The 27,783-nt window shown below is 56.7% G+C and overlaps 3 protein-coding genes across 9 annotated transcripts in view; 2 read left to right on the top strand and 1 right to left on the bottom strand.

Moving 5' to 3' along the window:
• STX8 (syntaxin 8) overlaps nt 1–7,655 on the top strand; it is a 206,833-nt gene extending 199,178 nt beyond the window's left edge. For all 7 annotated transcript variants that reach the window (XM_061391050.1, XM_061391045.1, XM_061391048.1 and 4 more), the window contains one exon: nt 7,481–7,655. In XM_061391050.1, coding sequence (XP_061247034.1) covers nt 7,481–7,637 — 157 coding nt within the window. In that variant the 3' untranslated portion in view covers nt 7,638–7,655. The remainder of the gene's footprint in view (nt 1–7,480) is intronic.
• A 5,938-nt stretch (nt 7,656–13,593) lies between these two features.
• The window catches only part of NTN1 (netrin 1), a 188,709-nt gene continuing 174,519 nt past the window's right edge, over nt 13,594–27,783 (bottom strand). The window contains exon 7 of the mRNA XM_061391036.1: nt 13,594–17,350. Within this exon, the coding sequence (XP_061247020.1) occupies nt 17,022–17,350 (329 nt within the window). The 3' untranslated portion in view covers nt 13,594–17,021. The remainder of the gene's footprint in view (nt 17,351–27,783) is intronic.
• LOC133232073 (uncharacterized) lies at nt 17,350–23,663 on the top strand. The gene is made up of 2 exons (XM_061391037.1): nt 17,350–17,478; nt 19,003–23,663. Exon 2 carries the CDS (start codon nt 22,182–22,184, stop codon nt 23,121–23,123), a length of 942 nt encoding a protein of 313 aa, XP_061247021.1. The 5' UTR covers nt 17,350–17,478; nt 19,003–22,181; the 3' UTR covers nt 23,124–23,663.

Raw genomic sequence — 27,783 nt, 5'->3', positions numbered from 1 at the left:
AATTGGCCTTTGCAGCCCCCCCACCTCCTGCATGTCTCCCCTCTATTCCCGCATCCTCTCCCCTCCAATGGCTCCCTGCCCCCATGCTGATCACTTGGGTTTTCTTGCAGTTTTCTCAGAGGCACGCATGTGTGCTCAGTCGCTCAGTCATATCTGATTCTTTTGCGACCCCATGGACTGTAAGCCCACCAGTCTCCTCTGTGCATGGGATTTCCTAGGCAAGAATACTGGAGTGGGTTGCCGCTTCCTCCTCCAGGGGATCGTCCCCACCCAGGGATCAAACCCGCATTGGCAGGTAGATTCTTGACCACTGAGCCACCTGGGAAGCCCTTCCTAAGGGGAGAACTGACCAGCCCAAGGGCCTGCTCCCACTCTGTCAAGAAAAGCCAGACTCTACACCCCGCCTGTCCTCGTCCTCCTCATCAATAAGCACTTGGAGCCTTGCCCTCGCTCCACTGTGGCAGAGGTGTTGGCCTCACAGCCGCCATAGTTTGCTGGTTTCCAGTGTTTCACTAGAAAAAAACCATGGCCCCTAAATCCCGATGAACAATCTCTAGCAAACACCGCACTGTTCCTGAGAGACCATGTTTCATATCCTTTCCCCGTTTGCAAAGGACTTTTTCTCACATCTTTTTGGTAATTGCCATGAGCTGGACTTGTAAATATTAGATGTGGTTGAGTAATACTCATCTGGTGAACTGACCAGAGGAAACGGACGTTTTTTTTTCCACTCTTGGAATTCTGGCACCCCAGGCCTGCCCCCCAAAAAGGGGCACTTGGGGATTGGCAGGGAAAGTCTGCCTCTACCGGTGCCGGCAGGCCCCGTGCGGGGCGGAGTGACGTGTGGGCAGAGGCTCCCGGCGCCCGCAGCCTCGCCAGGTGTTCTGTGCTGGGCTCAGGGGCAAAGAGCGTTCATTGTTTCGGAAACTGGCAGGTTCCCAGAAGTTCCGCTGTCTTTCCTCGGTCTGAAATGTCAAACATTTCCTCAGCGGGGTGGGGGATGGATGACGGGACCCCCTGAGGTTCGAGCCCTGCTCTGAGGCGAGAGAAGGGAGTTCTGTCTCTCACATGTGGCTGAACGCTGTTCCCGTCCTTCCCGTGGCCGGTGGCCAGCTGTGGCTCAGCCTCCCTCGTCCTCTGAACTGGATCCTCCTTCCTACATCTGAAGTGTTGGGGGCTCCCCCCTGCCTTAGTCTTTAAGAAGTCGCAGCCTTTCTAATGTTCTGCATGGTGGTGGTGGTGGCAGCGGCGAGTTTGCTAATGATGCCTTTTGGTGATACTTCCTGACGTTTCTGTAGATGAAACATGTCTGGGATTTGCTTCCAAAAAACACACCAGGGGAGGGTACGGGTGAGAGATGCACCGGGGGAGGGTATAGGTGAAACCAGGTGGACCTCAGATTGACCCTTGTTAAAGCCAAGTGATGAGTTCATCACAGTTCCATGGACTCTTCTGTCTGTTCTTATGTTTGCTTCCATTTTCCCAATATAAAAAATTATAAGAAGGAAGAAAGGGGGAAAAAAGAAGAAACTCTTTATCTCGATTTTTCAGCCCAAAGACATCTGGGCCTCTCTCTCTGATGAACCCTGTGCTGTATCTGGGATCAGGATCCCTCTGGACAGGCCCCGCTGGTGCAGGAATAGGGTAAGAGCATGGCCGAGGGGGTCCCTGCCCCCTGGATTCCAGTCCCAGGTCTTCCTCTCACCAGCTTTGGGGCCTTGGGTGACAGAGTGAGCCTCCCAGAACCTCAGCCTCCTCACAGAAAACAGAGATGAGAATTACCTATTGCTGAGACTCTAGCGAGGCCACCTGGCTGGCCCACGGGAATAATCCATGCACGCCATGGCCCAGCTCTCCCTGGCTTTCCAGAGACCCTCAATTGCTCTTTCTGAAACATCCTTCAGAGGAGAGAGACTCCATTCAAGGAAGGTGCCAGAGTTGTGTCCACATTCCAGAAAAGCCCCAGTCCTTAAAGAGAAAGCATTGCAGCAATAAGGTTTGTAAATATCTACTCTTTGACCCCAAAGAATCTACGAGGCCTCAGTTGGCTTATCACTGTCACTCACCACCTTAGAATGACTTCCTCCATCGACCCTGGGGGCACCCCAGTTTACTTAAGCCTGCTGGAAGCCTCTTATCCGGAGGAGCCATGTTTTGCTCTGAAAGGGTTGGACATGTCAGCATCTTATTTGTCGTTGCTCTCCAAGCCCCCCTTTTCATCTTTGGATTAGAACCCAGTGTATCACATCTTATCGAGTTGCCATCTATGATGTCAGCTGGCGAAGCCCGTTTTCTTTCTTCATGGGCCTTGGGGAACCTTGTCGCACCTGTCCTGTGGCACCATCTGTAGAACCCGGTTTCTGTGAGAAAGTGGCAGCCGACAGAGGAATCGCTGTGTTGGTGATGGTTCTGACAGCTCCCGCCCTCTGCTCCTGCCAGCGCTGTGAACCATCTCCAAGGCCCCAGGGACAGGCTCTCCTCCACCCTCCTGGTGTGGCTGCAGGGTTTGCAATTGGGGTCGAGCATCTTTGGGAGTATGTCTCTCGGCCTCCTTGACGCATCTTCCCAGCTCCTCTCTCCCTGTTGTCTGTCCCTTCAGTGTCCTTCTCATTGGCTCTTCTTGTTCCTTCCAGATACTCAATGCATTTATTCCTTTTTTAAAAAATATTTAGTTGTTCTTCAGTTGCTCAGTCATGTCCAACTCTTTGCAACCCTGTGGACTGCAGCACTCCAGGCTTCTCTGCCCTTCACCATCTCTTAGCGTTTGCTCAGATTCATGTCTGTTGAGTTGATGATGCCATCCAACTGTCTCATCCTTTGTCACCCCTTCTTCTCCTGCCCTCAGTCTTTCCCAGCATCAGAGTCTTTTCCAGTGAGTCGGCTCTTCACATCAGGTGGCCAAAGTTTTGGAGCTTCAGCTTCAGCATCAGTCCTTCCAATGAATATTCGGGGTTGATTTCCTTTAGGGTGGATTGATTTGATCTCCTTGCAGTCCAGGGGACTCTCAGTCTTCTCCAGCACCACAGTACGAAAGCATCAATTCTTCAGCGCTTAGCCTTCTTTATGGTCCAACTCTCACATCCATACATGACCACTGGAAAACCATAGCTTTGACTAGACAGACCTTTGTCAGCAAAGTGATGTCTCTGCTTTTTAATATGCTGTCTAGGTTTGTCATAGCTTGTCTTCCCAGAAGCAAGTGTCTTTTAGTTTCGTGGAAATACTTATTTATTTGTCTGTGCTGGGTCTTCATTGTGGCATGTGGGATCTAGTTCCCTCACCTGGGATTGAACCCAGGCCGCCTGCGTTGGGAGCGCAGAGTCCTAGCCACCGGACCACTAGGGAGGTCCCCATTCATTTATAGGAAGAAGAACATCTCGTGCCTCTTTTGTGTGCCAGGCCCTGCTCCAGGCACTGGGGACGTGGTGGTGAACCCACAGGGCAAAGGCCCTGCCATGGATGCTCCCGTGGTGATGGTGGAGGCAAAGAGTAATTAACCGAGGACCTAAATCATAGTTTAAGAAGGTTCACTGCAGAGACAGAGGACAAGGTCCACTGCAGGTCATGAAGTGGTTCCTCAAGGCCCAGAAACTGATGCTGAGTTTTGGAAGATGAGCAGGAATTCACTAGGCCAGGGGTGCCAGGAGAGAGGGCCCTCAGGACAGCAGGGGTCCAGGCCAGGAGGCAGGGCACAGGGCCCGTGGGAAGACCCGGAGGCCAGGGTGGCCTGAGGACAGGTGCAGGGTGTGGCTTCAGGGGTCCCGGGGCAGATGGCGCAGGGTCTTCAAACACCATGAAGTGTGTGGATTTTAAGCCATTAGACAGTTTTGAGCCAGGAAGCAGCCTGATCTGATTTCCATTCCAGTTCACTCAAGGGGAAAGGATCAGGTAAAAGGAGCAGCAGGTCAGTTCCCGCAGTGACCCAAGCAGGAGATGCTGGTGACGACGGATGCCCGAGGCCGCTCCCCTTGGACTGCAGGCTTCATGCATGGAAACTCAAACCAGATGTGTGCTTTCTCCTTCCCAGCCTGTTATTGTTCTTGACTCCTCGGTCCTCATCACTTGTTCTGCTTTACCCATAACCACCCTGATTTAAAAATTCGGGGCCATTTGTGAGCCTCTCCTCTGGGCCATCGCAGCCTCGGTCCAGACCGGAGCCACAGGGGCAGCCTCTCAGGCCCATGTGGCCGCCCAGCTCCGGTTCTGGATGAGTGTTGGTGGCATGGCTTCTTCCTCAGCTACCACTCAGCCCATTTTCTCCTCTTTCCTCAAAAAATGCAGTCCTCCCCCTCATCTTCAGGATGAGCCTGGGCTTGAGAGGGCCAGAAATTGTCCTGCCACTTCCCATCGGTCTGTCTGCTTCCTCCATTTCCATTATTTTTTAAGGAAAGACATTGTACAATATAAACCTTTTTCCCAGCCAAGAAGTAGTGGGATTCCTGCCCAAGTGGAGGCTTTGGTCAACCTGAAGATGTTTCTGGAGGGAGAAATAAATGAAAAAATGTGTTCTTCTGGTTCTGGCAAGATGAACTGAGATAATAGTCACACATATATACATACGTACACACACCCACCCACCCTTGCTACAAGCATCTTGAAATGCTAGATGAACTATTACACCACCCCCTCGAGTGTTAATGGATGGCTGCGTTTATTAATACAAGGAAGAAAGGAAATGCACAGATGAAAGAAGTGGAGAGAGAGCCAGAGCCCAGCCCCTGAGGTCATCGTCGGCCGCAGTGACAGAGAGCAGGGTCCGCAGATACCGTAAAAGGCCAGACAGTAAGCGCGCTGGGCTTTGCAGACCGCAGACAGTGCGTCACATCTCCTGTTTCTCTTTTGACAACCCTTTCAAAGTATGAAAACCACTCTTAGCTCATGGGTTGTACAAAAACAGGCCACAAGCCAGATATGGCCCATGGGCCACAGTTTGCAGACCCCTGATGTCGAGGCTTGGGTTTTGTGAAGACGGGAGAAAAAAAAAAAATCATAGATCCTCAAGAGGAGGTGTTCTCCTCTCGGTTCATTGGTGAAAGAAGGTGTGTTAGAAAAAGTGCACCCACTGTCACAGGGAGGTGACAGGGAAGCCTGCCGTGAACTTGCTACTCCTTCCTCAGTATTTAAAACCATGAGCATGCTGTGCTTACTTGGGTTGGTTTTAAAATTTACTCAGACTGAATTACATCGAACCCTGGGCACCTGTGGATAGAATTCAGGGAGTCCATGAGCTTGGATGGGAAAACATTCTTATCTTCACAAACCTCTGATTGAGCGTTGCCATTTCTTTTCTTCAATTAAGAAGGTAGGCAGCAAACCACAGCAGGACTAATCGTGCTTGCGATTTTGCCACTCACAGAAATCACAAATGTTTTCACACCAAAATATAGTACATGTATCATTGTCAGAGGAACCTGGTGGGCTACAGTCCATGGGGTCTCATGAGTTGGACACAACTCAGCAACTAAAACCACCACCACCATCATTGTCTCAGAATTTTTAAGAAGTGCATTTCGATAAGCTTGTTTCAGTAAAATTGGAAATCTTAAAATCACTTCTAAATAATCACTGGGCCAAAGAAGACATTGTTGAAAATTCTTAAATGTTTAGAATTTAGAGGGAATTCCCTGGTGGTTCAGTGATTAAGACTCCGTGCTTCCACTGCAGGGGACACGGGTTTGAGCTCTGCCTGGAGAACTAAGATCCCACATGCCACACAGGGCAGCAAATAAATAAATAATAGAACTTAGAAACTAGCAACAATGAAATTATTTTATATCAAAACTTGTAGGTTTAGAATGGTACTATTTAGAGGAAAGTGGAAAATGAATTAACTTTCAAGTAAAGAAGTTCAAGGAAAAAAAAACCAACAAACTAAATCCAAAGAAAGTCTGAATTGTAGGATTAATAAAAGTAAATGGAGAAATTAATCAATGAGAAGTGATCAGCAAAGTCAAACTTGTTCTCGGAAAAGGTTCATAAAAAGGCTCATTTGTGGCAAGGTTGGGGGCGGAAAATGCACAACCAGGTGATGTGAGAAATAAAAAGGACTGAGACAGGTGTCGTGCTAAAATTATAGGAGAGTCTAATGAATAGCCTTATGCCAGTAATTTTGGATACTCAGGAAAAAATGGACAATTTCCCCCCAAAATACAATTTAACAACAGCAACTCAAGAAGAGAGCAGAATTCCCCCCGTGGGGAGCTGCCCAAGTGTGGCACGAGTGTTGAAAACGCATTGAGCAGCTATTCAGTCCTTCGTCAGTTCAACGGTTATGTGTGGAAATAAATGGCAGTGAATGAAATAATCGGAGCTCCACACAGTATGTCCATTTTGCCCAGTGGGACTTGCTACAATGATGGAGATGTCTGTCCTGTATTGTTTTTGTCCAGTAGAGTAGCCATCGGCCACATGTGGCTCTTTAGCTCCTGAAGCCAGATGTGGCCAGTGGTTATCTAGTTAATAAGATCAAGAGCATGTTAGTGGCTTCCTAGGAGACAATAAGTTGCTGAACGCTCGGAACCCTGACCTTTGCCAAAACAGCTCCTCAGCCTGCGGTGGGCAGTCCTGGTGGGTCAGACGGCTACGTGACCCCTGACTCCCGGTAGTTTGTAGAGCGTTTTCTCTGTCTCATCTCATCTGCTCCTCACTCCCCTCTCGGAGCCTCAGTGGCTCAGGGATCCTTCATTTCTCAGTGCCTGCTCTGTCACAGCCGTGCCGTGTCTCTGGCGTGCCACTGCCATGCTGGCCTCCAGGGTGAAGGAAGCACCTATTGCCCACGGGAGAAGTCAGCATGGAAGGTGGTGAGGGCGTCGGGTAAATGGGCTGAGTCCTCCTGGCCCCTCGCTCTTCATCTGCTTTGAAGGAGTAGGCAGTGGTAGGTCCAGATGTGTGAACCAAGGGAGGCGGGGTGGCCTTGGCTGGACGCAGGGAGCAGACTGGCCGGGAGTACATGGTGGTCCCCAGCCAAAAAGTTGAAGTAAAACTAGAGAATATTAATATTCAAAAAAAAGTAAAGCAGAGGTCCCTCTTTCAGAATTCTTTCCAGATGAAAGACATAAGTTTCTTCAGCCCAAGAAGAAAAGGCCAAGCTGTGTGGATGGGGAGAAAATGGATTCTAGAGTCAGTATTTCTTTGTGAACTCTAAAGCCCTTTGCTTTATCACACCCTCATTAATTAGGACACAAAACATGGCCAAGTTGCACACAGAAGCCAGAGCAAGGGGGGCTGAATGGGGAGGCCCCACCCGGTCAGGAGCACGGGCACTTGGCCGGCACAATTCTTCAAGTGGCAAGATGGCAGCCCTTTGGGGTCCCTGGAGCCCCTCCCTCCTGCCTGCGAAGCCAGAGGCTGCTGACACCCCTGACACACACTGGGGCTCCCTGGAGAACCGCCCCGCTGTCTCAGAAGATACTTGATGGGAGAGGTGAGGCTCTGCTGGTGGAAAGCATTACAGGGGGTCTTGCACGCTTCTGTTTTTCAGGGATGATAATGGTGATTTTACTGCTGCTCGTGGCCATCGTGGTAGTTGCAGTCTGGCCGACCAAGTAGTGGCCTTCAAGGGGCCACCAACCAGGACACCTGCCAGAGATGGAGTAAAGCCGAGCTTCCTCTTGGTACCCAAAAGCCGCTCTCAATAAATTCCCCCAAAGTTCTGACCTCGCCGTGTGTCGCTTCAGCAAAAACAAACCGGGTGGTGCCTCTGCTGAGGTATCGTGCAGGATGGCTTTTGGGGTTCTGCCTTGGTCATTGGGGTGCTAGCCCAAGGTCCCTCAGTGGTCACTGCCCCTTGGCTGCCAGTGGATTCCGGCCACCCCTTCAGTGTCCCGGGCCACCTGTGGGATGATGCTGAATTCCAACTGAATTCTTGGCAGTTTGTAACCTGGCATGTCTGGTCTGCTCTGGGCAGTCACATGCCCACATGGGAGACCAGCGAGCAGCCAAGGCCACGTGTGTCTTGGAGGGAGGAAGGAGCTGTAATGCAGGCAGGGCTCTGTAACTGCCCCCCTTCCCCCCCAAGCTTGCCACTCCTAGTGGTGAAGTGTCTCTGGACTCTACTTTGGGAACTACCTTTGCACCTAGAATCACATGCTTTTTTCCTCCCTTGACGTAGTAAACCACTTTTCCAAAGCTGATGTATCTCTATCAGCAGCGGAATCAAGTCTGATGAACCAGGCAGGGAGACGGGAATGATCAAGCAGGAAAGTACCACGTAGGGTTCAAAGAAAGGTACGATTCTGCAGTCAGAACAGGGCCTTTCTCTGGCTTCTAAACTGACCCTGACCTGATGCAAAGAGTCGACTCATTGGAAAAGACCCTGATGCTGGGAAAGATTGAGAGCAGGAGAAGAAGGGGGTGACAGAGAATGAGATGTTTGGATGGCATCACTGACTCAATGGACATGAGTTTGAGAAAATTCAGGGAGATAGTGAAGGACAGAGAAGCCTGGCGTGCTGCAGTCCTGGGGGTTGCAGAGTCAGACACGACTTAGCAACTGAACAACAGCAAACCAGCTGTGACAACCTTGCGTGTGTATGAGTGTGCACTGCATGCATTGCACACATGTATGCATGTGTGATGATGAGGGCAGACAGATGGGCTAGACCTTGAGCAGGGTGCCAGGCCCTCAAGGGCAGCGGTGGATCGGGTGGGAAGGGGTGGAGGGCCAAGCTTCATGCCCTTCTCCTTGGCTGTCAGAAGGCAGGCTGGGCTGGAGGCCTTGCTTTGCCATCCATGGCTCAAGGAGAAAGAATTGGGGTTGGTGATAGAAAAATTAGGGTGGTTTCCAAGCACAAAATTTCACTGGAAGAGGCCAGATCAGGTGTGTGGGAGGGGAGTTTTGAGGTGGGGGGGGGGTCTCCTGGGGATTCCCTAGAGACTACAAGACAGGCATGGGAGGGCTATGTGCCCCTGGCACAGCTTTATCTACTGGGACCCCGAGACCTGAGATGGCAGTGAGCAGGGAAGACCTGGGTCCAGACCCTGGGCCTCCATCAGTGGAGCCCTGGCTCTGCGCTTGGTCTCCTGTAAGTCACTGCAAAGGGTGGGTGACCTTTCTTCCAGCTCTCCCCTCAAGGGGCTGGGTCACTTCCAGGCCACCTGGGCAGTCCCACGCCCACCTGCTGTGTGTGTGATGGTGACACACGGCACTCTCCCGGGAGGCGGTCTAGCCCTGGGCCTGGCCTGCCTGGGCCGTACTTGGACTCGGCTCCGTGTTAGCCAGGACGGTGTTGCAGTCACAACCCCCCCAAATCCCGACAACCTAGATCCGTCCCAGTGTCAGGGCCTCCCCACTGCTGCTCGTCCACGCAGGTCAGCTGGGGGCCCAGACCCAGGCCCAGGGGACAGCCCCATGGCTCTGGCAGAAGAAAGGGGACTCTGGACACCCTCGCACCAGCCGTGAAACGCTCTGCCCAGGAGGGAAGCCGTCAGCTCTGCTCACAGCTAGCTCACTGGCCTGACTGTCACCTGCTCTGCTCAGCAAGGGGACCTGGAAGTGCCCAGAAGACTGAGAGCCTGAACTGGGAAGGGACGGCCCCAGTGACCAGCACACCGCTCGTCAGCTGTGTGACCACAGGCCAGATGCTGTCTGGGCCTGCGTTTCCTCCTCTAGGCAATGGAGAGAAGATGGTCTTCTGCCTCCAGAGCTGCCATGAGGACCAGGTGAGTCAGCCCATGTCGGCACAGAGTGCCCAGAGCGGCTCAGCATAGTCTACACCCGCTGGGCCAGGTGGTCTCCGTGTCCAGGGCTCAGGCATCCTCTCCAACCCAACCTCACTGTCGTGAGGATGTGAGAGTGAGCCGGGGCACAGCAGCAGCTCTCCTGTCTGACTGGCCCCGCTGCCCACTGACCTCCTGGGCGGCAAGCCCGTGCAGACCTGGCGAGGCCCTGGAAGCCACGTTCAGAGTGGGGACCTGAGGGCGGGGAGCAGGGCAGCCGTGAGTGGGAGCCCCACTGTAGGGATCAGGACAGGGTAGCGGAGGAGAGGCCATGGAGGCGCGCTTGCGTCAAGGCCAAGACACCAGCAGAGGGGCCAGGCTGGACTGCCGGGGGCGGGAGGCGGTTTGGACCTTAAGGCGCCCTGGAGGCATTTTCCTTGTGGGCGGGGGGTGGGGTGGTTGCCAATGGATGCCCCAATGGAAGAGCAAGAATCCACCCATCTTGTACTAAACCCCAAATCTGTATAAACAGCGTCTCCTTGGAGTCCCCCATTTCGGGGCTCATGGGAGGTGGCATTTAAGGCCTGTTTGACTTTCTCACCTCCTCTTGACTTGCTCAGCATGGAGCCTCAGCAACTCATAAGGCATCTTTGAGCCAGAGCCCCGGCGGCCTGGCTGAGCCACACGGGGAAGGCCTTTCCGAGCCAAGCGTGGAGCCCAGGTCCTCACACAGCGGCCTCTGTCCTCCCGGCTGAGCGCGCTCAAGGCCCGGCCCCCGCACTACTGTCATGGGACCAGTGGCTTCACTTCTCTGGACCCAGGGACGGGGTGGGAGGAAGAAGCTAGTTGGTTGAGACCATGGGATCTGTCATCCAGGCCTGGAGCAGTGCTGGGCAGGGAGGCTCCCCTGTACCCTGGCTTCCTCAGGGTGGGCTTCTCATGGGAGACACCCACCCCACTCTGAACTGAAGGGCGGCCTGAAATTGGCAAGGCATCTCAAGTGGCTGGGCGGAGCCACTTAGGCTCTGCTGCATCAGGACACACGGTGCAGTCACGTGGCCTTTTCCAGTTGGGTTTGGCCAGACCTGGTTTGCCCCCTCCCCTCCCCACGCCCCACAGAAGCATCAGGACCAGGTCCCGGGGTGGCTTAAGGGCTCTGGATGGGTGGCATGAACAGCTACAGCTCTCAGCATAGAAAGAGCGGTGAGACCCCATCACCGTGGGTGCATTTTCAATGAAAGTAACTTTATTCAAACAACAGCATAAGTATTGTGGAACTGAACTGATCATTTACTAATCATAAGCATTTAAAGGCTCTTGTTGTTTAGTCGCTCAGTTGTGTCCGATTCTCTGTGACCCATGGACTGTGGTCTGCCAGTCGCTCAGTTGTGTCCGATTCTCTGTGACCCATGGACTGTGGTCTGCCAGGCTCCTTTGTCCATGGGATTTTCCAGGCAGGGTGTACCATGTCAAGAAATCCGGGTACCTAGTTACAACTGGTACTTTTGTCCTGTTGAAGCCTCATGATTATCGACAACTGTAAGTAAAGCTTAGTTTTCAGTAGCCCCAGGACACCTGCTCCTGGCAAAGCCCTGGACCCTCCTTCCACGGGGCTCCTGCAGGACTCCAGACCATCCTGCTTTGAGAAGTGTTGGGTTCTCTCCTGACCCGTCCTCTGAGAACTGCCGGCTGGCCTGTGGCTGGTACTCCCTGCCTCTTGGCATAGACTAGTTCAAGGTCATCTTTTATCTGGCTGGGTTTTCTAACCTAGCCCTGCTGAAGGTAAGTGCAGTTTTCCCCCCCTTCTTTTGAAAAGTGGGCCAAGGCTCCTCTTTCCTTTCATTGCTTCTTATGGCCTCAGAGTTCCTCCCAACTGCCTGCAGTAACAGAAGGCATCTGCGTCTTTGCAGACCAGACTTGCTGGCCTGGCGAGTCTCCACTTTTTTTTTTCCCCCAAACACTGACAGACTTAATTGTGGCGGGGGGTTCCCACCTGTGATCCCAGCCACTTAAATAAAAAAGTGCATAGAAAAGAAGGGATTTAGAAACTTTTGTACAATATCTGCATCCTGGGCCCCCAGGGCAAGAAAGGGGTGATTGCTGGGTGGGCTGGAGGCAGGGCCCTTGCCACCTGTATGCCCACATCCACCTTGACATGAGGGTGGAGGTGGGATGCTCTGGTCGAGTCTCCACTTTGATACAGTATTTGGGTGGATTAATTCATTGCTGTATTTCTCACATGGGCTGGCTGTCTTTCACACCTAGGTTTTCTTGGTGTATTTCTTATACATCTTTATTTAGTCTTAACATGGACAGAGCTGTGTTCCACAGAATCTGAAACTCAGGTGTCTCTACCGTGAGTGGGCGACCCCCGGCCACAGTGCTGTCTCTGGCCCTGGCAGGTGGAGGCGTGGGGGAGGCCTTTAGAAATGTGGGCGCCTCCTCAGCCAGACCCTGGGGAGCTCTCACCCAGCAGGGTCTGGGCTTTGGACTGAACTCTGCTGGCCCCCAAGTGCCTGATGGGAATCTCTGTTTCCTTGTTCCTCAGCATTTCAGTCTCTAAAATGGACTTTTCCAACCACCTTGGGTCAGTGCTCCACAGGGAGCCGGCTGATTTCCTGCACTGAGTTCGGCAGATGTCTTAAATCCGGCAAATGGTCCAGCTGGGTCTGACTGGCTTTGAGGGGAGCCCAAAGCCGCAGAAAAGCCTCGCTTTCCCCTTGGCCTGTCCGGCCACTTGAGACCTGTATCCTGTCTCTGCCACGGGGTGTCAGTGCTGCCCTTATGACGGGGCTTACACCAGGCACCAGCCCTGCAACCACCTGTGCTGGCTTTGACCCCTGTTCTGAGAGCACAGCTCCCATGTCCACAGCCCTTGAGGAGGCAGGACGGGCCTTATTCCTTCCTGCGTGTGTGCTAAGTTGCTTCAGACCCCATGGACTGCAGCCTTCCAGGCTCTGTCCATGGGCTTCTCCAGTCAAGAGTACTGGAGTGGGTTGCCATGCTCTTCTCCAGGGGATAGTCCCAACCCAGGGATTGAACCCGTGTCTCATATGTCTCCTGCATTGGCAGGAGGTTCTTTATCACTGGTGCACCCTGGGAAGCCCTTAGTCCTTCCTGAGCAGCAGCTCATGGCCTCCCAGCCTGATCATGCAGGGGGAAGGGCCTTCCGTGCCATACAGGGGAAGGATGAATCTGTGTCGTTGAGACTTGTCTTCAAAACAGCTGGGTGCAGGAAATTATAGCTTTCTGGTGACGATCGGTTCCACTTTGCATGGCAACACAACATGTTCCTAATGACTGAATTGTTTGTTTAATAGAGAAATCGCAACCATTTGGAAGTTTAAATATAGCCTCCCAGAAACCCAGTGAGCTCAGCTCCTGGTGGTGCTGGCCCCGGCCCCATCCCTGCACCTCACGAAGCGTTAGCGACACGACGGCTTGAGAACATTCTCCAGTGTCACTGATCCTGCTGTCTTTGCCGGCGAGTCTCCCCTCTACTCAAATAGAAGAAACTGGTTACATGAAAGGCAGTAACTCCACTTGCCAGTTCTGAGTCAGATGGGGAAGAGCAAAGGTAGGCTCTGGCTTATCCCCGGGGCCTCCAGTCTCCAGGATCTAATGCCTGATGACCTGAGGTGGAGCTGATGTAATAATAAAGTGCACAATAGATATAATGCACTTGAGTCACCCTGAAACCATCCACCGTCTCCCCAGCCCGTAGAGAAACCGTCTTCCCTGAAACCGGTCCCTGGTGCCAGAAAGTTTGGGCACTGTCGCTCTAGAGCATCACGGGGCCTTGGTCTCAGGTTTGTCTTGCTGGGAGCTCTTAGACCAGAAGCCATATTCCTTAAATGGCCTGAAGACTCGCCAGCCTCTCACCCAGCAGGCTGACCACCCCTAGATCAGACCACCAATAAAGACTGGGAGACAGAGAACAGTGTACAAGAGTTTATTTAATTGATATCTGAATTTAGTTCTATCATGTGGGGCCCACGTTACAAGTTCCATCTGGGTCCATTACAACTCTAACCAAAAAAAAAAAGAAAAAACTTAAAAAATCCACAACTTTTTCCATGTCATTAAATATATTCATATATAATAACCATAATATATTAGTATGCATTGGAAAGGAACACTGACCCAAACAATATGTCATGGTCACAACTAAACATTTACAATTCTGAGTGAACAGAACTCCAGAACGCAGGGGGGCGTGGGGAGGTGGAGCCACGTTCAGTGACACAGGGAGCAGGACTGGCTTGATTCTGACAGGGGCGAGGCCCTACAAGTACACACTTCAATACCCTTAGGGTACGACTTGGCTATGGCCATGAACCGTGGCCCAGTAACCCCATCCATGGGTTTAGTTCATCCACTCTCCAGTCTTCCTTTGAGCAGTGAGACCCAAACATTTTTCAGTTGCCTAAAGGGACCATCTCCTGACCCCGAGGGGTCTCTCCTTGATTTCAGTCTCCAGCCTGGGGTTAACCCAAGACAGGCTGTACCCATTTCCTGCGGTTACTCTGGGGGCAGCGTGCTAGGTGAGTACCAGAGACCTTGGGGCAGCTCCCAGCGCCCCCAGCTTGGGCTGCGGGGGGCCCTCCCACTTTACCACCAGGACTTGCCTCTCACCTTGCTTTGCTCAGGACAGAAGCCAAGCTGCAGGTGAGTCCAGGGGGCAGCCCCCTCATCCTTCTTCCTTCCCTCCACCCCAATCCTTAGCATTACTGTGTGTCAGAAAGGCAGGGACCCCGCTGTCAGGGGCTCCAGACCCCCCAGCAGGTAAGAAAAAGGACAACTTGGAAATCTCTTAAAAAAAAAAAAGAAAAGACTAATCTGGTATGTTTTTTTTCAAACACCTACATATCACAACTCTGGTTAATACACTCTTCAAAATCTAGTTCCATTTTACATCCTTTCCTAACTGTACAAACCGGAACCTCAATTCCTATTTCCATTTCTACCCGGGGGGATGGGCGAGGGAAGAAGAGGGGTGTTTTCCCAAGGGGCGGGGCCTCCCGAATTGGTGGCTGGATTCAGAGGAGCAGTGGGCTGGGTTCTGGCTGGGTGGGGAAGGCCACCTGCCAGGACTGACCCCCCCCCCCCGAATTCCCCTCCCCCTAGGCTGACTGGTGGCCCCGACATTCCCCAGAGGCCAGGCTGCTCTGCTCTCGGGATGCTGAGCCAGAGGGCGAGACTGGCTGAATTTAAAGCAAGATGCATCGCTGCCTGGCGGGCTGCTGGCCGCAGAGGCCACCAGTGCAAGTACCCCTCACAACGGGGGCCGAGACTTGGGCCTGGAGTAGGAGCTGGCAGGGCTGCCATGCCCTTCTGGGCAAAGCAGAGAAGCCAGGCTGGTGTGGACAGAAACAGGACGACTACCCACACAGGACAGAGCCTCTCGTGGACTGTGAGCCGACAAAACACACCCAAACCACACTGGGGCAGCGGCGGTGGAGGGCCAACTGTGTGGAGAGGGCCCTACACTTCCAGCCTTGGGCTTGGAGTCAGGCAGCACAGTTACGCCTCCCTAGGCCCATTCTGTCCTGCCCCTGCCCCTGGGGGCACCTCTGGAACCCCTCCAGGGTTCCTTTCTGCCTACACCTTAGGACCAGCCACGGCCTGCCTGCCTGGAACCTGGAGTGAGTATACACCAGCCTCACGCACCGCCCTGGCTGTCACCTCTCAAGATGTGACTGTGCCCATCCCAGTCCCCAGTTCCTGACGTCTGTTCTCCAGGCCAGATGCCATCACCAGGGCCAGCATCTCGCAGGTGACTCACCCAGAAGCACCCCCCACAGCCTGCGAGGGAACTGAGGAGGGGTTACAGTGCCCGGTGAGGACCCCTGTCTCACGGGGCTGTCATGAAGATAGTGTGAGGTTACGGGGTAAAGTGCCTGGCACACAGCAGGTGCTCGGTAAATGGGGCGGTGGCGACGCAGGTGGAAGCAGAGGAAAGCCAGACCAGGAGGGCCTGAGCTTCATACTTGGTGTGACCCTTCTGAGCAGCCAAACTCCAGCAGGGAAGATGAAACCAATTTCCTGACTGAGAGGAGCCAGGCCTCAAATTCAGAGTGCCGGCTAGCGGGGTGGGGGCCCCTGGGCACAGGTCCTGTGTGAGGCCATCAGACCTGGATTGATTTAGGGCTGCCAGCTTGGAGACGGTATCTCTCGGAAGCTTTGGAAAGGGAGCCTGACCCCTCTAGCGGGCCGACAGGAGGGGGTAAGGTGCCACCCAGGCCGTACCAGGATGGTGGCGGGAAGCCTCCTCTGTCCACTCCTTGGGGAGCCAGGAGCGAGGGCCCAGCAGGAAGTGGTCAAGGCTTCCCTGGTACCTGGGCCCTAATGGTTCCAGCCCTGCCAGCCGCGACTCGGGCACTCCCACGCCTCCCTGAGCCAGCAGAGCAGATCCCCACTCCAGCCAGCCCACTCCCACCCCCCAACCCCGCCAGGCCCAACTGCCTTAGCAGCCTGCCTTCCAGGCCCTTCCCAGCTGTTGACACTGCTGAGGGGCCTTGTGGGAGCTGACGTCATTACACAAATAGTGTCGCTGCCGTAAGCCCAGCCAGTGCCCCCTCCCCCCGCCCCCTGGAAAATGTCATAAAGGGGCTGCTTCCAACTTTCCAGAAAGGAAACTCTCTGGGAGGTTTTGCGTTGGCAATGCCTCCTTCCATCAGGCAGCTCCGGCGTGAGCAGTGACCGACCACCCGGCGTGGGCTTCTCAGGCGTGTCCCTAGTCCAGAAGCCTGGCCAAGCACACACCCACCCACCCCCCGCACCCCCAACCCGACCAGGGCAGGACCAGGACGGGGCTTCACTGCTCTGGCTGCACAGACTGTAACCCCTCCCCACCCCCCACCACCAGGAGGATGGCGGGGGCAGGTGGAGACCACAGAAGGCACGGGGAAGGCTGGCTGGACAGGCCACTTCCGCCTCCCCAGGTGCCCCCAGGCCGCTGCAGACAGGAGCCCGAGTTGTCACAGCCAGGGTTCCTATGGCAATCCCCCAGGAAGGGTCAGGGGAACCAGACGGGGTTTTCTGTTTGGGGCTGCGGGCCCGGGGGTTCACAGTTCTCCTCCTCACGTGCCCTTCTCTACCCATCGCTGCTGCCCACCTGCGCCGGCCCCGGCCGCCCTCCCGCCCCAGGGAAACGCATCTCTGCTCTGGAGGGAGCCCGTGAGGTAGCTAAGTCTCGGTCCTCAATTCTCCGGGGCCTGGCCGCCCAGGGGGCTGGGGGCGGGGCCGCCGAGGGCCCCGGCCCCACCCCCACCCTCCCCCCAGCTGGGAAGCCCCCGAGGGCCAAGTCCACGCCGCGGTGGCCGCCCCCGCGCCCAGCCCGCCGGCGCGCTGCTGCCTCCGCGCTAGGCCTTCTTGCACTTGCCCTTCTTCTCGCGCTGCTGGAACTTGCGCAGCCGCCGCGCCCATGTGTCCCGCCACTGGATCACCAGGCTGCTCTTGTCCGCCACGATGCCGCTCTGGTCGGGTGAGTCCTCCGCGTTGCCGAGCAGCAGGTACTTCTTGAGGGGCTTGATTTTCGGGCACTTGCAGGCGATGTCCCGCGAGCGGATCCACAGGTTCTGGTCACCCCGGCGGATGCGGCTGGTGCCCTGCTTGTACACGGAGATGATGTTCACCGTGAACTTCCACCAGTCCCCCGCTTTGTCTGCCTTCAGGATGTGGATCTGGACGGCTGCAAGGAAGCACAGGCAGGGCATGGGCCTCGGCTGCCGCCTGGGCCCCCTGGCTCCTGCCGCCAAGAGGCCCCGGGATGGGGCGGCCTGTTTGATGGAGAAGGAATAGGAGATCCAGTGTTGGGAGGTGACTGCAGCAGGAGCCCCACTGGGGGAATGGGTGTGGAGGCAAAGCTGACCCTAGAATCCTGCGTGCTGATACGTCGGCCAAGGCCACTGCTCGGATAAGTCTTACTTCCTGCCTGTGTTGAAGGTGCCACCCAGCCCTGTCTTTGGGGACAATCCCCCTCAGAGTCCAGGAAGACACTCTAGGAACTGACCACACCCCATGAATTCTGGGCAGAATCCAGCTGTTTGGGCAGGTGCCCTCCATGAGCACAGTGCTGGCCACTGGGGTGGACCAAAGCGGGCAGTACCTCCTGGGCATTTCCAGAGACCCCACCACCTAACATCAAGCCTCATGACACCCCCAGACAAACACCTTGCTCTTGATCTAATCTCAGACTGGGGTCTCAGTGCCCAGGGGCCATGCACCCTGAACAGCCCTCCAAGGCGGCCACAGCACCTTTTCTGAAGTCCAGGGTCCTTGTACTATCCCCTCCCATCCCTGCCAGGCCTCCGTGTCCTCTGGACCCTCCCCAAGCCCCCAGGCCATTCCCTTCCCTTTCAGTTCTCTGCTACTGTTTCCCCAAGTATGGGGGCTCTCTAGCTAGGGCAGGCATCAGAATCCCCTGGACGGCTTGTCACACACACATCACTGGCCTCGCCCCGATTTCCGATTCACCAGCTGTGGAGTGGGGCCCAGGAAGGCACACTTCTGACTAACTCCCAGATGGTGCTGATCCAAGGAACACACTTTAAGAATCAATGCCCTAGTGAATGTCAACAGATGCTATTTCTGCAGGATATAAGGTATATTATAAGAGAAAAACATTTTTAAAGGGTGGGGGATGGATTTTGTTCAAACCACTAGGTGAAATAGTGGGTTAAAGTCAAAAAGTTTTCTTACTGAGGGACTTTTCAGAGCCTTTAATCTACAAATTATGTACGCCTGCACAGCTGTGGGCTTCCCAAACAACTCTGACTGCAGGGCCCTTTGGGTGGTTATCTCAAGTCACCAGAGCCCCACAGGGCCTAGCTGAGGAACATTCTGGGTGCACGGGACACATACCATTCCAGGGGCTAAGTGCAGAAGTCTACACTGGACTAATGTCCAGCCAAAGGAAACTTGCACTCCTCCTCCATCCCCATGGTCAGAACCCGGCACCCTCCCCTCCACCCCTGGTCAGGCTGAAGCTTCTCCTAGCAGCTGTGCAGACCTGAACCCTGCTGAGAAAGGGGCTTGTCTCTACAGGTGAAGACACCGAGACAAGGTGGGCTCAGTGGCTCCAGGAGCCACGCAGACGTGCACCCAAGGGAAGGCCGAGCAGTCTCACCTGCCCTCTTAGCTCCGGGTGCTGGGCCCACTCACCCATGCTGGCCAGCCTCTCTCAAGGTCTCAGGGGGCTACTCCCTGGGCCCTGCCCACACCCCTTCTGTGCCCACGCTTGGCCGAGGACGATGGGAAGAGGCACGGATGGCCAGGCCCTCCATCGAATCCCACCCTTCTGGGGCGAAGCAAGTGGTGGATTTTCCCATATTTTCATTTCAGCTGTTCCTGGGCATCCTGAACTTTGCACTCCAGTCTGAGGGCTCCGAAGAATGGCTGCCATGGCAACCGTTTCCATGTTTTCGTCACCAAGGGACTCAACACTCAGTGTGAACTCGGAGGAGGGGGTGGGGAGCCCTCCAGCCTGGAGCAGTGGCTGGGCTCTGTGTGTTTGACTGTGCAGACAGAGGTCACCGTGGCAACTGAGTGCCCCTCAGCTAAGCAAAGGAGGGGAGCCGCCCCCAGCATCCCCAGGAGCCCCAGCTTCCTCCTCTCAGGACTGAGCTGAATGCAGAATGAGCTTCCCCCAGGGTGCAGCTGCTGCCTGTGTGGGACCTCAGACTCCCGGTCCAGTTGCAGTGTCCCGCCCTGCAGCCAGGGTGGGCTGAGGTAGCCCAACAAGGATGCTGCCGGAGGCACCCCAAAGAAGGTGGCTTTGCCTATCTACTGGTGTTACGAGCTGAACTGGGTATCGCTCCCTGCCGGTAAATTAATACACAAGTCCTGACCCCCAGTAACTCAGAACGTGGCAGTCTTTGGAGATAAGGTCTTTAAGAGGTAGTTAAGAGGAAGTTCGAAGGGTGGGCCCCAACCCAATCTGACTGGTGTCCTCATAAGATGAGGACACAGAGACGCACTGAGGGAAGACCACATGAAGACAGAACAAGATGACGACTGCCTCCAAGCCAAGGAGAGAGCCTTGGGGGTAACCACTCCTGACAACGCCTTGATCCAGTACTTCCAACCTGCAAGGCTGGGAGAAAGCAAATTCTTGTTTGAGCCCCTCAGTGGTACTTTGTTCTGGCAGTGCCGGCAAACTCATAACCATTGGAATCAGAGACTCAGGATCCCGGGCCTCAGCTCAGGGCCAGGTGGGAGGGGAGGGCTGTGAGGCCAGAGAGCCGGCTGGACAAGGTCAGGCCCTGGGCTGGCCCTCCAAGCCCCCGGGGCCCAACATTCCCTGGACCTGCAGGGATGTGGCCCTTCCCAGCAGGAGGCCTGGAGACCCCTGCCCCACCTTCCCTGGTCTGCACCCACCCTCTCTCTGGGGCAGCCTGCTTCCCCAGCCTGGAGGAAGCCTGCCAAACACGGAGGATGCAGCCTGGAGGGGGACCTGGTGGTGGACACAGGTCGATGGGGACGAAGCGCTGGCCCTCGTCCTCCTCCCAGCCCAGCAGCACCCTGGCAGCGGGTGGGATGGGCCGGGGGCAGGGCAGGGGCGGGTGGTGGTAGATTCATGTGATTATGCTGGAAAGAGTCCACATTTCCGCTGCCCTTGGCAACGCCTCCGCATATTACACAGCCCACCAAGTATGAGCTGCACACGCAGTGCACAGGCCAAGTCCCCGTGGTGCACACACGGCTGAAAATACTCAAAATACACATTGAAACAGTGACCTCAGGCAGACCAACTCGGCCCCCTCAGGGAGCGTGCGGGGCTCAAGACAGCGCGGGGCCGCCACCAGCTCTGATGCCCTGCTGGCTGGGGGCCAGGAACAACCGGCATCTCCTGGGGGCTCACAGCACTGCCCAATTGGGGTGGGGGTGGGGTTGCAGTGGCCAGGGGCAGCTTCTTGCCCACCCTAGCTGCACAGAAAAAACTAGACTTGGAAAAGCCCTGATGCTGGGAAAGATTGAAGGCAGGAGGAGAAGGGGACAATAGAAAATGAGATGGTTGGATGGCATCACTGATTCAATGGACATGAGTTTGAGTAAATTCCAGGAGTTGGTGATGGACAGGGAAGCCTGGCGTGCTGCATTCCATGGGGCACAAAGAGTCAGACACAACTGTGTGAGTGAACTGACTGAGGCGCACGGTCTCCAAGGCTGTGTCCTTTACACCCACCCAACGCTAACTCCAGGCTAACTAGCCTCAGCCCCTGGGACGTCTAAGCTCCACAATCCGTGTGCCGACGTCCTAAACTGGCCAGAACAAGGAGCTTCGGGGAGGATCCCCCACCCCTTATTCAGAAAGGAGGCAGATGAGACGACCCTCAGAAAGGCAGATGGTGAGATCAGACTGGGGTGATAAGAGGCTTGCCGAGACCCTCCCCCCGCACGCCCCCAAAGAAAGAGGGAGGGTCCTGGCACTGAGCTGGGGGTGGGGGGCAGGACTCTAAAGCACTGACTAAGGGAGTGGCTAAGGCAGACTGGCTGGAACAGGAGCCTGCCCCACTTGCTGGTGTCTGCCCACTCCCAGGCTGGGCTACGGTGCAGGTGAGCTTCACAGGTCCCACAGTTCTGCTCCTGTGCAGTCAGTCAGCAGGCAGGTGTAGGGAGGAACCCCCGAGGAGACGCAGGTGAGGCTGGCTCCAAAAGGCACCCCCCACCACCACGGAAGTGGGGACCTGCAGGATAGAGCAAGCAGGGGAAGAGTGCGGCCCTGAGCAAGTAGAATCGGCCTCCAGGTCCCAGGGGCCGGGCTGCACCTGGTCTTCTGGCCTCCAAGTCCCCAGGGCCCCAGAGCTCTGCTGGTGCGGCAGCAGGCAGGCTGGAACAGGGCCCCCTCAGCAACTCCGGAGCTCACCGGAGGGCCCTGTGCTCCAGGAGCCGACCCCAGCCACCAGGGCAGGGCTTAAGAGGGCCGATCTCCCCTGCTGGCCCGTGAGTCTGCCATCCGGCTACCGGGCACATGGCTCTCCGTCCCTCGGTAGAGGCCTGCCCCTGGCCCTCAAGGGCGGGCTGGGGCTCTGAGAGGGAGAGCAGGGCAGTAAGCACCAGCCCAGGGAGGCAGGGGTCAGCATCGGGCTGGTCTGAGCCATGAGGCCTCGGGCTAGGAGGCAGGCCAGGGGCCTTGCCCATGCCCATTCCTGGCTCAGCCCGAGGCCCCGACATGTCCTTGCATAGGCGCAGACCTCTGGCTCTCCTCCCCCGGGGCCTCCACGTCCACAGGGTCCTGGTGCTGGGAAAGTGGGAAGCTGGCCAGGGTGAGCTGAAAAGTGGAGCTCGGGGTCCCACCTCGAGCTCAAGCTCAGATTCCTCCAAAGGGAACCATGCACCCCAAGGCAGCCCCTGGTTCCTTCAAAGCCTCACTCCGTCCCCAGCTCCTGCCCTGACCCCAGAGACCAAGGATGGGTCAGCTCCGGACCGTCTGAGGACTGGGCACTGCCAGCACCTTGGACAGTCAGTAGCAGGAGGCAGCACTGGGCTGACTGCCGCCCCCCCACTCGCAGGTCTGGGGGATGCCTGGCTGGGGTCAAAGCTCCCAGCCAGGCCAGGTTCTAGGACCCAGCATGGCCACTGGGTCAGCGACAAGCACAGTTGGTGCACGTTCATCTGCCGGCCCAGCCGAGGTGGACGACCTGCTGGTGGGGCCTGGGGCTGTGGCTCTGGGGAGGCGGGCAGGCCTTTCTCCTCCTCTCCCCACCAGCTTGGGACACCTCTGCACCGAGGCTTCATGCCTCCTGGAGGTCTCCTCGATTTATGGGCTGCTCAGATGGGGTCCCCAGGGGCTTCCCAGCAGCTGCCCCTCCCAAGGAGGCTTGGGTGGTCAGCCCTGGCCTTCCCCACCCCAGCGTGCCCTCCTGATGGGCCAGGCCAGCCCGAGACCCATCTGCCTCCAAGACGGCAGCCAGGACAAAGCAGGGAAGGACACCGGCCCCGCAGAAGCCATTAAAACCACGCGGCCCCATAAATCTCCCGGTATGGAAAGCGTGTCAGGAGCTGCAGCTGCTCTCATAAAGCACAGCTCTGACCACATGTTTCCCAGCAGCAGCACCACCACCCCCCCACCCCACCCTGTGAAGGTCAGAAGCAGCCAAGCACGGCCAGCCTTGTTCTCGGGGATGCTAACCTGCGGCAGGGGCGGGTGGGCGGAAGGGGTGTGGATGGGGTGTCACAGCAGCCCCCCAGTTTGCATCCCATCAGGTGGAGGGCTGGAGGTGCGCTGTGGTCAGAAAAACCCCGGGGGCTGCCACCTCCTGCCACACCCACCAAGGCCCCACCTCAGACCTGGAATAAAATGGGGACCCCCCAACTTGGGGTTAGGGAAGGTTCCATCCTTCCCTCCCTCAGCAGAAGTTACGGTGCACCCCTCTCTCTCAGACCAACACAGAGGTGGCCTCAGTTTCACCTGCCGGGTCCCGGTGTTTTTAGGCTCTGTTCTTGGGAAGCGAGAGGGGTGAGGGGGCCTGGGATGAGCTGATTGCCCAGGGCTCCCTGGAGGAGGGGACATCAGGAGATCTGGGTTCAGAAGACCAGACTCTGGGGATGCTAGGGGCCCTGTTACCCAGGGGGATGGCCTGGCACACCCAGCCCTCAGGCGAGACGAGCTCAAGAGACTGGCCACCCTCTTCTGCAAGAGGCTCAGGCAGGACAGTGGACCCAGGACTGGCCCTGCCCGAGCAGGGCACTCTTATCACGGAGACTGGTCTCTCCTGCAATCAGCCTAAGGGAGAAAGTACCTCCCCCCACCAAGGCTGCCCCCCTCCCCATCAGAAGGAACTGTAACAGCCGAGCCCACTCCTGATCCAATGTACCCCACCCCCCCATCACAGCATCGCCACAGCTGTCAGAATGTGATCCTGGAGGATGGCAGAGCCCCGCCCCCTGCCCCCCAGGGCCTCAGACAGCCTCAGGAGATGCCCCACCACCCACACCTACCCCCCAGGTTGACTGCAGCAAACCAACCCACCCACCACACACAGGGCAACAGTGGGGATGCTGCCTGTCTGCTGTAAAGTCCCGCAGGTCAGTTCCCATCATCACTGGGGCTCCAGCCTCTGGGGGAAGAGGCAGGCATGAGAGTTGGTCCCCAGGCGCCAGGGCTCACATCCCGGCTGCAAATACCTACCTGCTTCTCAGAGGGGCCTACCTAAGAGCCCCCCACCCACAGTCCTGCCACAGTCATGCTCGCAAACCCCACTAGGCTGCCACCTGGCCACACCCAGGACACTGCAGAGAGCCCTGTCCTGGAGGATGGGCGACCAGCAGGGACTTGGGTCCCTTGTCACCCTGTGAACACCACACTCACTCAGCTCCTAAAAATCAAACCACCCTCAAAGGATGGAACCTGCTTCTCCCAGGACACCCAGAGAAAGGGCCATGTTGCCCGAAACAGGGACCAAAGCAGATCCTGACCAGAGCTCTGCCAGGGGAGGAGCCCATTCTGGGGGTGACCCTTAGGAACCTTTGAGAAACTATTCTGTTTTTAAGGCCTCGGCTGCCTCCCCACGGGTAACCCAGGCTGCTCAAAGGGTGTGTACCCCCTGGGTGCGCCCCCTCCCATCGCAGCCTGGGCCAAGCAGGTAAAGCAGCAGGTGGGGGTAGACCCCGGGAACAGCAATGGTGCTGGGGTCCTCGTGCTAAGGCTCTGACCCCAGGGAAGGGGGGCGTCAAGACTCACGAGATCCATCCCCCTGGGGAGAGGTGCCCATCCCACCCCTGCCCGGGGATGGGGAGGGACATGCTCTGTGATCCTGGAGACAGGTCTCTGAGGAGCCGGAGAAGACAGGTGCTGCCTGCCTGTAGGGAGCCGGCTGGTGTCCCCAGGCGCCTTGGACAGATCACCTTTCCCCACCCCCACCGACCCTCGGTCTCATCTGGGAAATGGGAAGAAACATCTTTCACTGGGTGCCCTCCCCTACCCACACCTCCCTCCTAAAAACAGGACGTTCAGAGGAAAGGAAGCGCCAGGCCTCAGCACCCACAGCTGTGGGGGCAGCAGAGGTGGGCGCCTAGGCTCTGGGCCCTGTCCGTGGGGATGGGAGTCGCTGTAGCGGGCAGGGCTGTGCCCACTCCTGCCCCCACAGTGCATGGCAGGAGGCCCCGGTCAGTGCAGTGCCCTGCGGGCTCAGGGGCTTCTGCCGAGCTGTCACTGGGGCCTGCTGCCCGCCCAGCCCAACCCAGTGGTCACCCGCATTCTGCGACCTCAGGCTGACTCATGCCGACCCAGCTCCACATCTGGCCTCCATATGGGGCTGGCACTCCAAGGGGGGAGGTCACATCTGGCTGGGGAAATCGGAGGATCCCCAGGGGGCCAGTGACCCACGCCCCCGGGGAAGGGTCAGTGAGCCTCTGAAACTCCATGCCACATGCTGCTGGCTGGGCTGCGTCTGACTCTCTGAGCTGGGGACAGTACTGGGGCAGGTGGGGAGGACTGCCCAGCCATCACCACCAGCTGCCATCCGGACCTGGCTAACCACCCTCAGCGGGACAGCCCCCAGGGTGCTCCTCTAACGTCTGTACCCCCGCTCCAAGCCCTGAAGTCACAGTCTGCTGCAGACACAGGAGCCTGGCCCCCAGAACAGGGTTGATAACCTGCCCCGTGTTCGGCCCTTGAAGGGATTGACCCTGATCAGGAACAGCCACTGACCCCAAGGTCGAAATGAGGAAGGGCAGGGGGTGTGAAGAGGGGCAGAGGCCATCATTTGCCAAGAGGCCCCGTGTCCCTCATGAGGCCTCCCCATCACCCCACACATCTCATCCCTGGCCTGAGCATCGAGACGAGAGCCGGCAGGCACCCCCTCTAATCTACACCAGCTCCATGGGCTTCTGCAGTCCCTCCACCGCCAGCATCGTCTCCACTGCCAGCTCAGTCTCCTCCCTCCTCCCTCATGGAGCTGCCCATGACCTCCCTCTGCCACACAGCCAAGCCCACCACTGAGTAGTCATAACCACCCTGCCTCTGCTAGAATCACCGACATTCTCACCCATCATCTTGGCTCCATCATCTCCAACAGCCCCCCCACCGTGGTGACAATCACCCAAGCACCATGGTGACCACTCCTGCTGTTCCCCCATGGAGACTCCTTTCTGGCTTATCAGGAGTGAGAGAGTCAGGGGTCCCATGGGGGGGAACCAGCCCTTGACCCTCAAGTAGGGGCAGCACCCATTCTGTTGCCAAAGGCTCAGCATCCTGGCATGGGAGGGGCGCGCAGGCAGGGCACATAAAGATCTCAGGCCTCAGGGGCCCCAGTCTTGGGCACGCTCCTTATCTTGCTGAGTCTCAGCATCCCATAAGGCCTTCCCTTCCTAGGTGTTTTTGAGGACTCACCCAGGGTGAGAATGAAGACTGTGAGATGCCCATCCGGGGCCTGCAGAGGAGGAACAGTCACTGGCCTTACAAGGCCTCATCTCTGGGGTTTCTGCCGCCCCAGGAGAGACAAGGTATCAATACTTGGGGGAGGAAGGGTCCACTCAGGTCCCCGGGCTCTCCTCTGCCAGGGGCCCATAAGACGGCACACGTGTGCACACACATGCACACACACACACAGCCTCACAAACCCAGTTCCTCCCCACAAATGCCAACAGGACTTCCGCTTCGAGCTGTTATCCTCAGAAATCATCCTTGAGGGATGGCGGGAGGAAGGCGCGAGACCAATCATCTCATGAAAAGCATTCTGATTTTTCCATCCGCTGGTGCCAAAATGTCTTTCAACAAAGGGGGTGACTAATAGACATTTCTGGGAACGAATCATTTTTCCAAGAACTGGCAAAAGTGAGATGATCTCACCTTTCAGAATATGGGCTGTCTGTCCTCTCCCCCCACCTCTGAATCCCAGGGAAGCAGAGGTGGGTGGCAGCCCTCTGTGTGCCAGTGTGAGTGGGGCTGGCTCTCTGGTGGCCTCCGAGTGGCTTCTGCACACAGACGTGAACCCTCACCAGCCTCCCTGGCTGGCCTCCGCCCCTGTACCCCTATGTGCCCTCTCCTCCCATCTCCCCAGCCTGCTCCTGTCTCTGTGCTCAGACACTTTGCTCCCTCTGCCTGGGAGCCTTGCTTTGCCCAGTGAGCACCAATTACCTGGGCTGCCTCCTCCAGGAAGCCCTCCCTCCACACCCTCTCTGGAGGATGGGCCAGGCCCCACTTACGCCCACTATAGGCTAGACCCTGGCCAAGGAGTCTATGATCTAGACTGGATTGGGAGGGTGGTGTGACAGGGGCAGGCTGGCCCCCCTTCCACGTGAATCAGAGGGTAGAAGCCAAGGGGTGTCTTAGCCTGAAGTCATTGTCAAGAGGTGGCCTTTCCCGCCAGCCCCCACCGTAAATGCCCTGGGAACAGTGTCATCTGGCCATCCTGTCTCCACAGACCGAGGTTCTGGAACCCGGGCTTCTAGGTAAATGAGCCACAGAGCCAGTGACTCCAGAAGGGATGGACACGTTCTGCCCATGTGGGAGCCGCTGAGTGAATGCGGGCTTCATGAGGAATGCTCGTGGGTGCATACAGGCACACATCTCCGCACATACACACACTCACTGGGAGCGTTCTACACAAAAGAAGGGCCCCTCTCGGCTAGGTTTTCCTGAGAAGTTGACAGGAAATGCTACCACACTCGAAAATAATAAAAACCCCCATCTTTGTGCACAACTGCCCCACCCTGAGCCTGCCCACAAGTGCCTTCTCAGCGTTTGCAAGGTGAGCCGATTCCCCTAGAGGGCAACAGAGGACTGAGGTGGCCCCGGGACGGGGTGGGGGGGCCAGCGATGACAGCGGCGCCATGAACCCCTCCCTGCTCCTTGGAGATGGCAACAGGGCCACCCTCCTGCCACACCTGGAAGGCCAGCGCATCCCTTCATCGACCTCCACTGGACAGACCAGGAAACTGAGGCCCAGCCTGGTCCAAAGTCACACAGCGAACGTGGAGTCTTCCTCAGGTTCTGTGGCAGTGGCCCTTCCCTACCTACAGATGGGAATGGAACTGCCATCCTTCTGGTCCTGGGGTCTCTCCAGACCAGAAAGGCATGGGGCTTGGCCCTCACGCCTCCCCAACCCCAATTCCTACCTGCTTCGTGTGGCACCCACCCTCACCTGCTGGGTCCTCTCTCACCAGGAACATGGGCAGGAC

This window comes from Bos javanicus, chromosome 19 (assembly GCF_032452875.1).
Source record: "Bos javanicus breed banteng chromosome 19, ARS-OSU_banteng_1.0, whole genome shotgun sequence".
Classification (NCBI taxonomy): domain Eukaryota; kingdom Metazoa; phylum Chordata; class Mammalia; order Artiodactyla; family Bovidae; genus Bos; species Bos javanicus.
This window is presented reverse-complemented; position numbering and strand designations above follow the sequence as displayed.

Excerpts from the sequence above, each read along its gene's own strand:
- LOC133232073 (XM_061391037.1), top strand. The coding sequence starts at position 22,182 with ATGCCTGGCTGGGGTCAAAGCTCCCAGCCAGGCCAGGTTCTAGGACCC.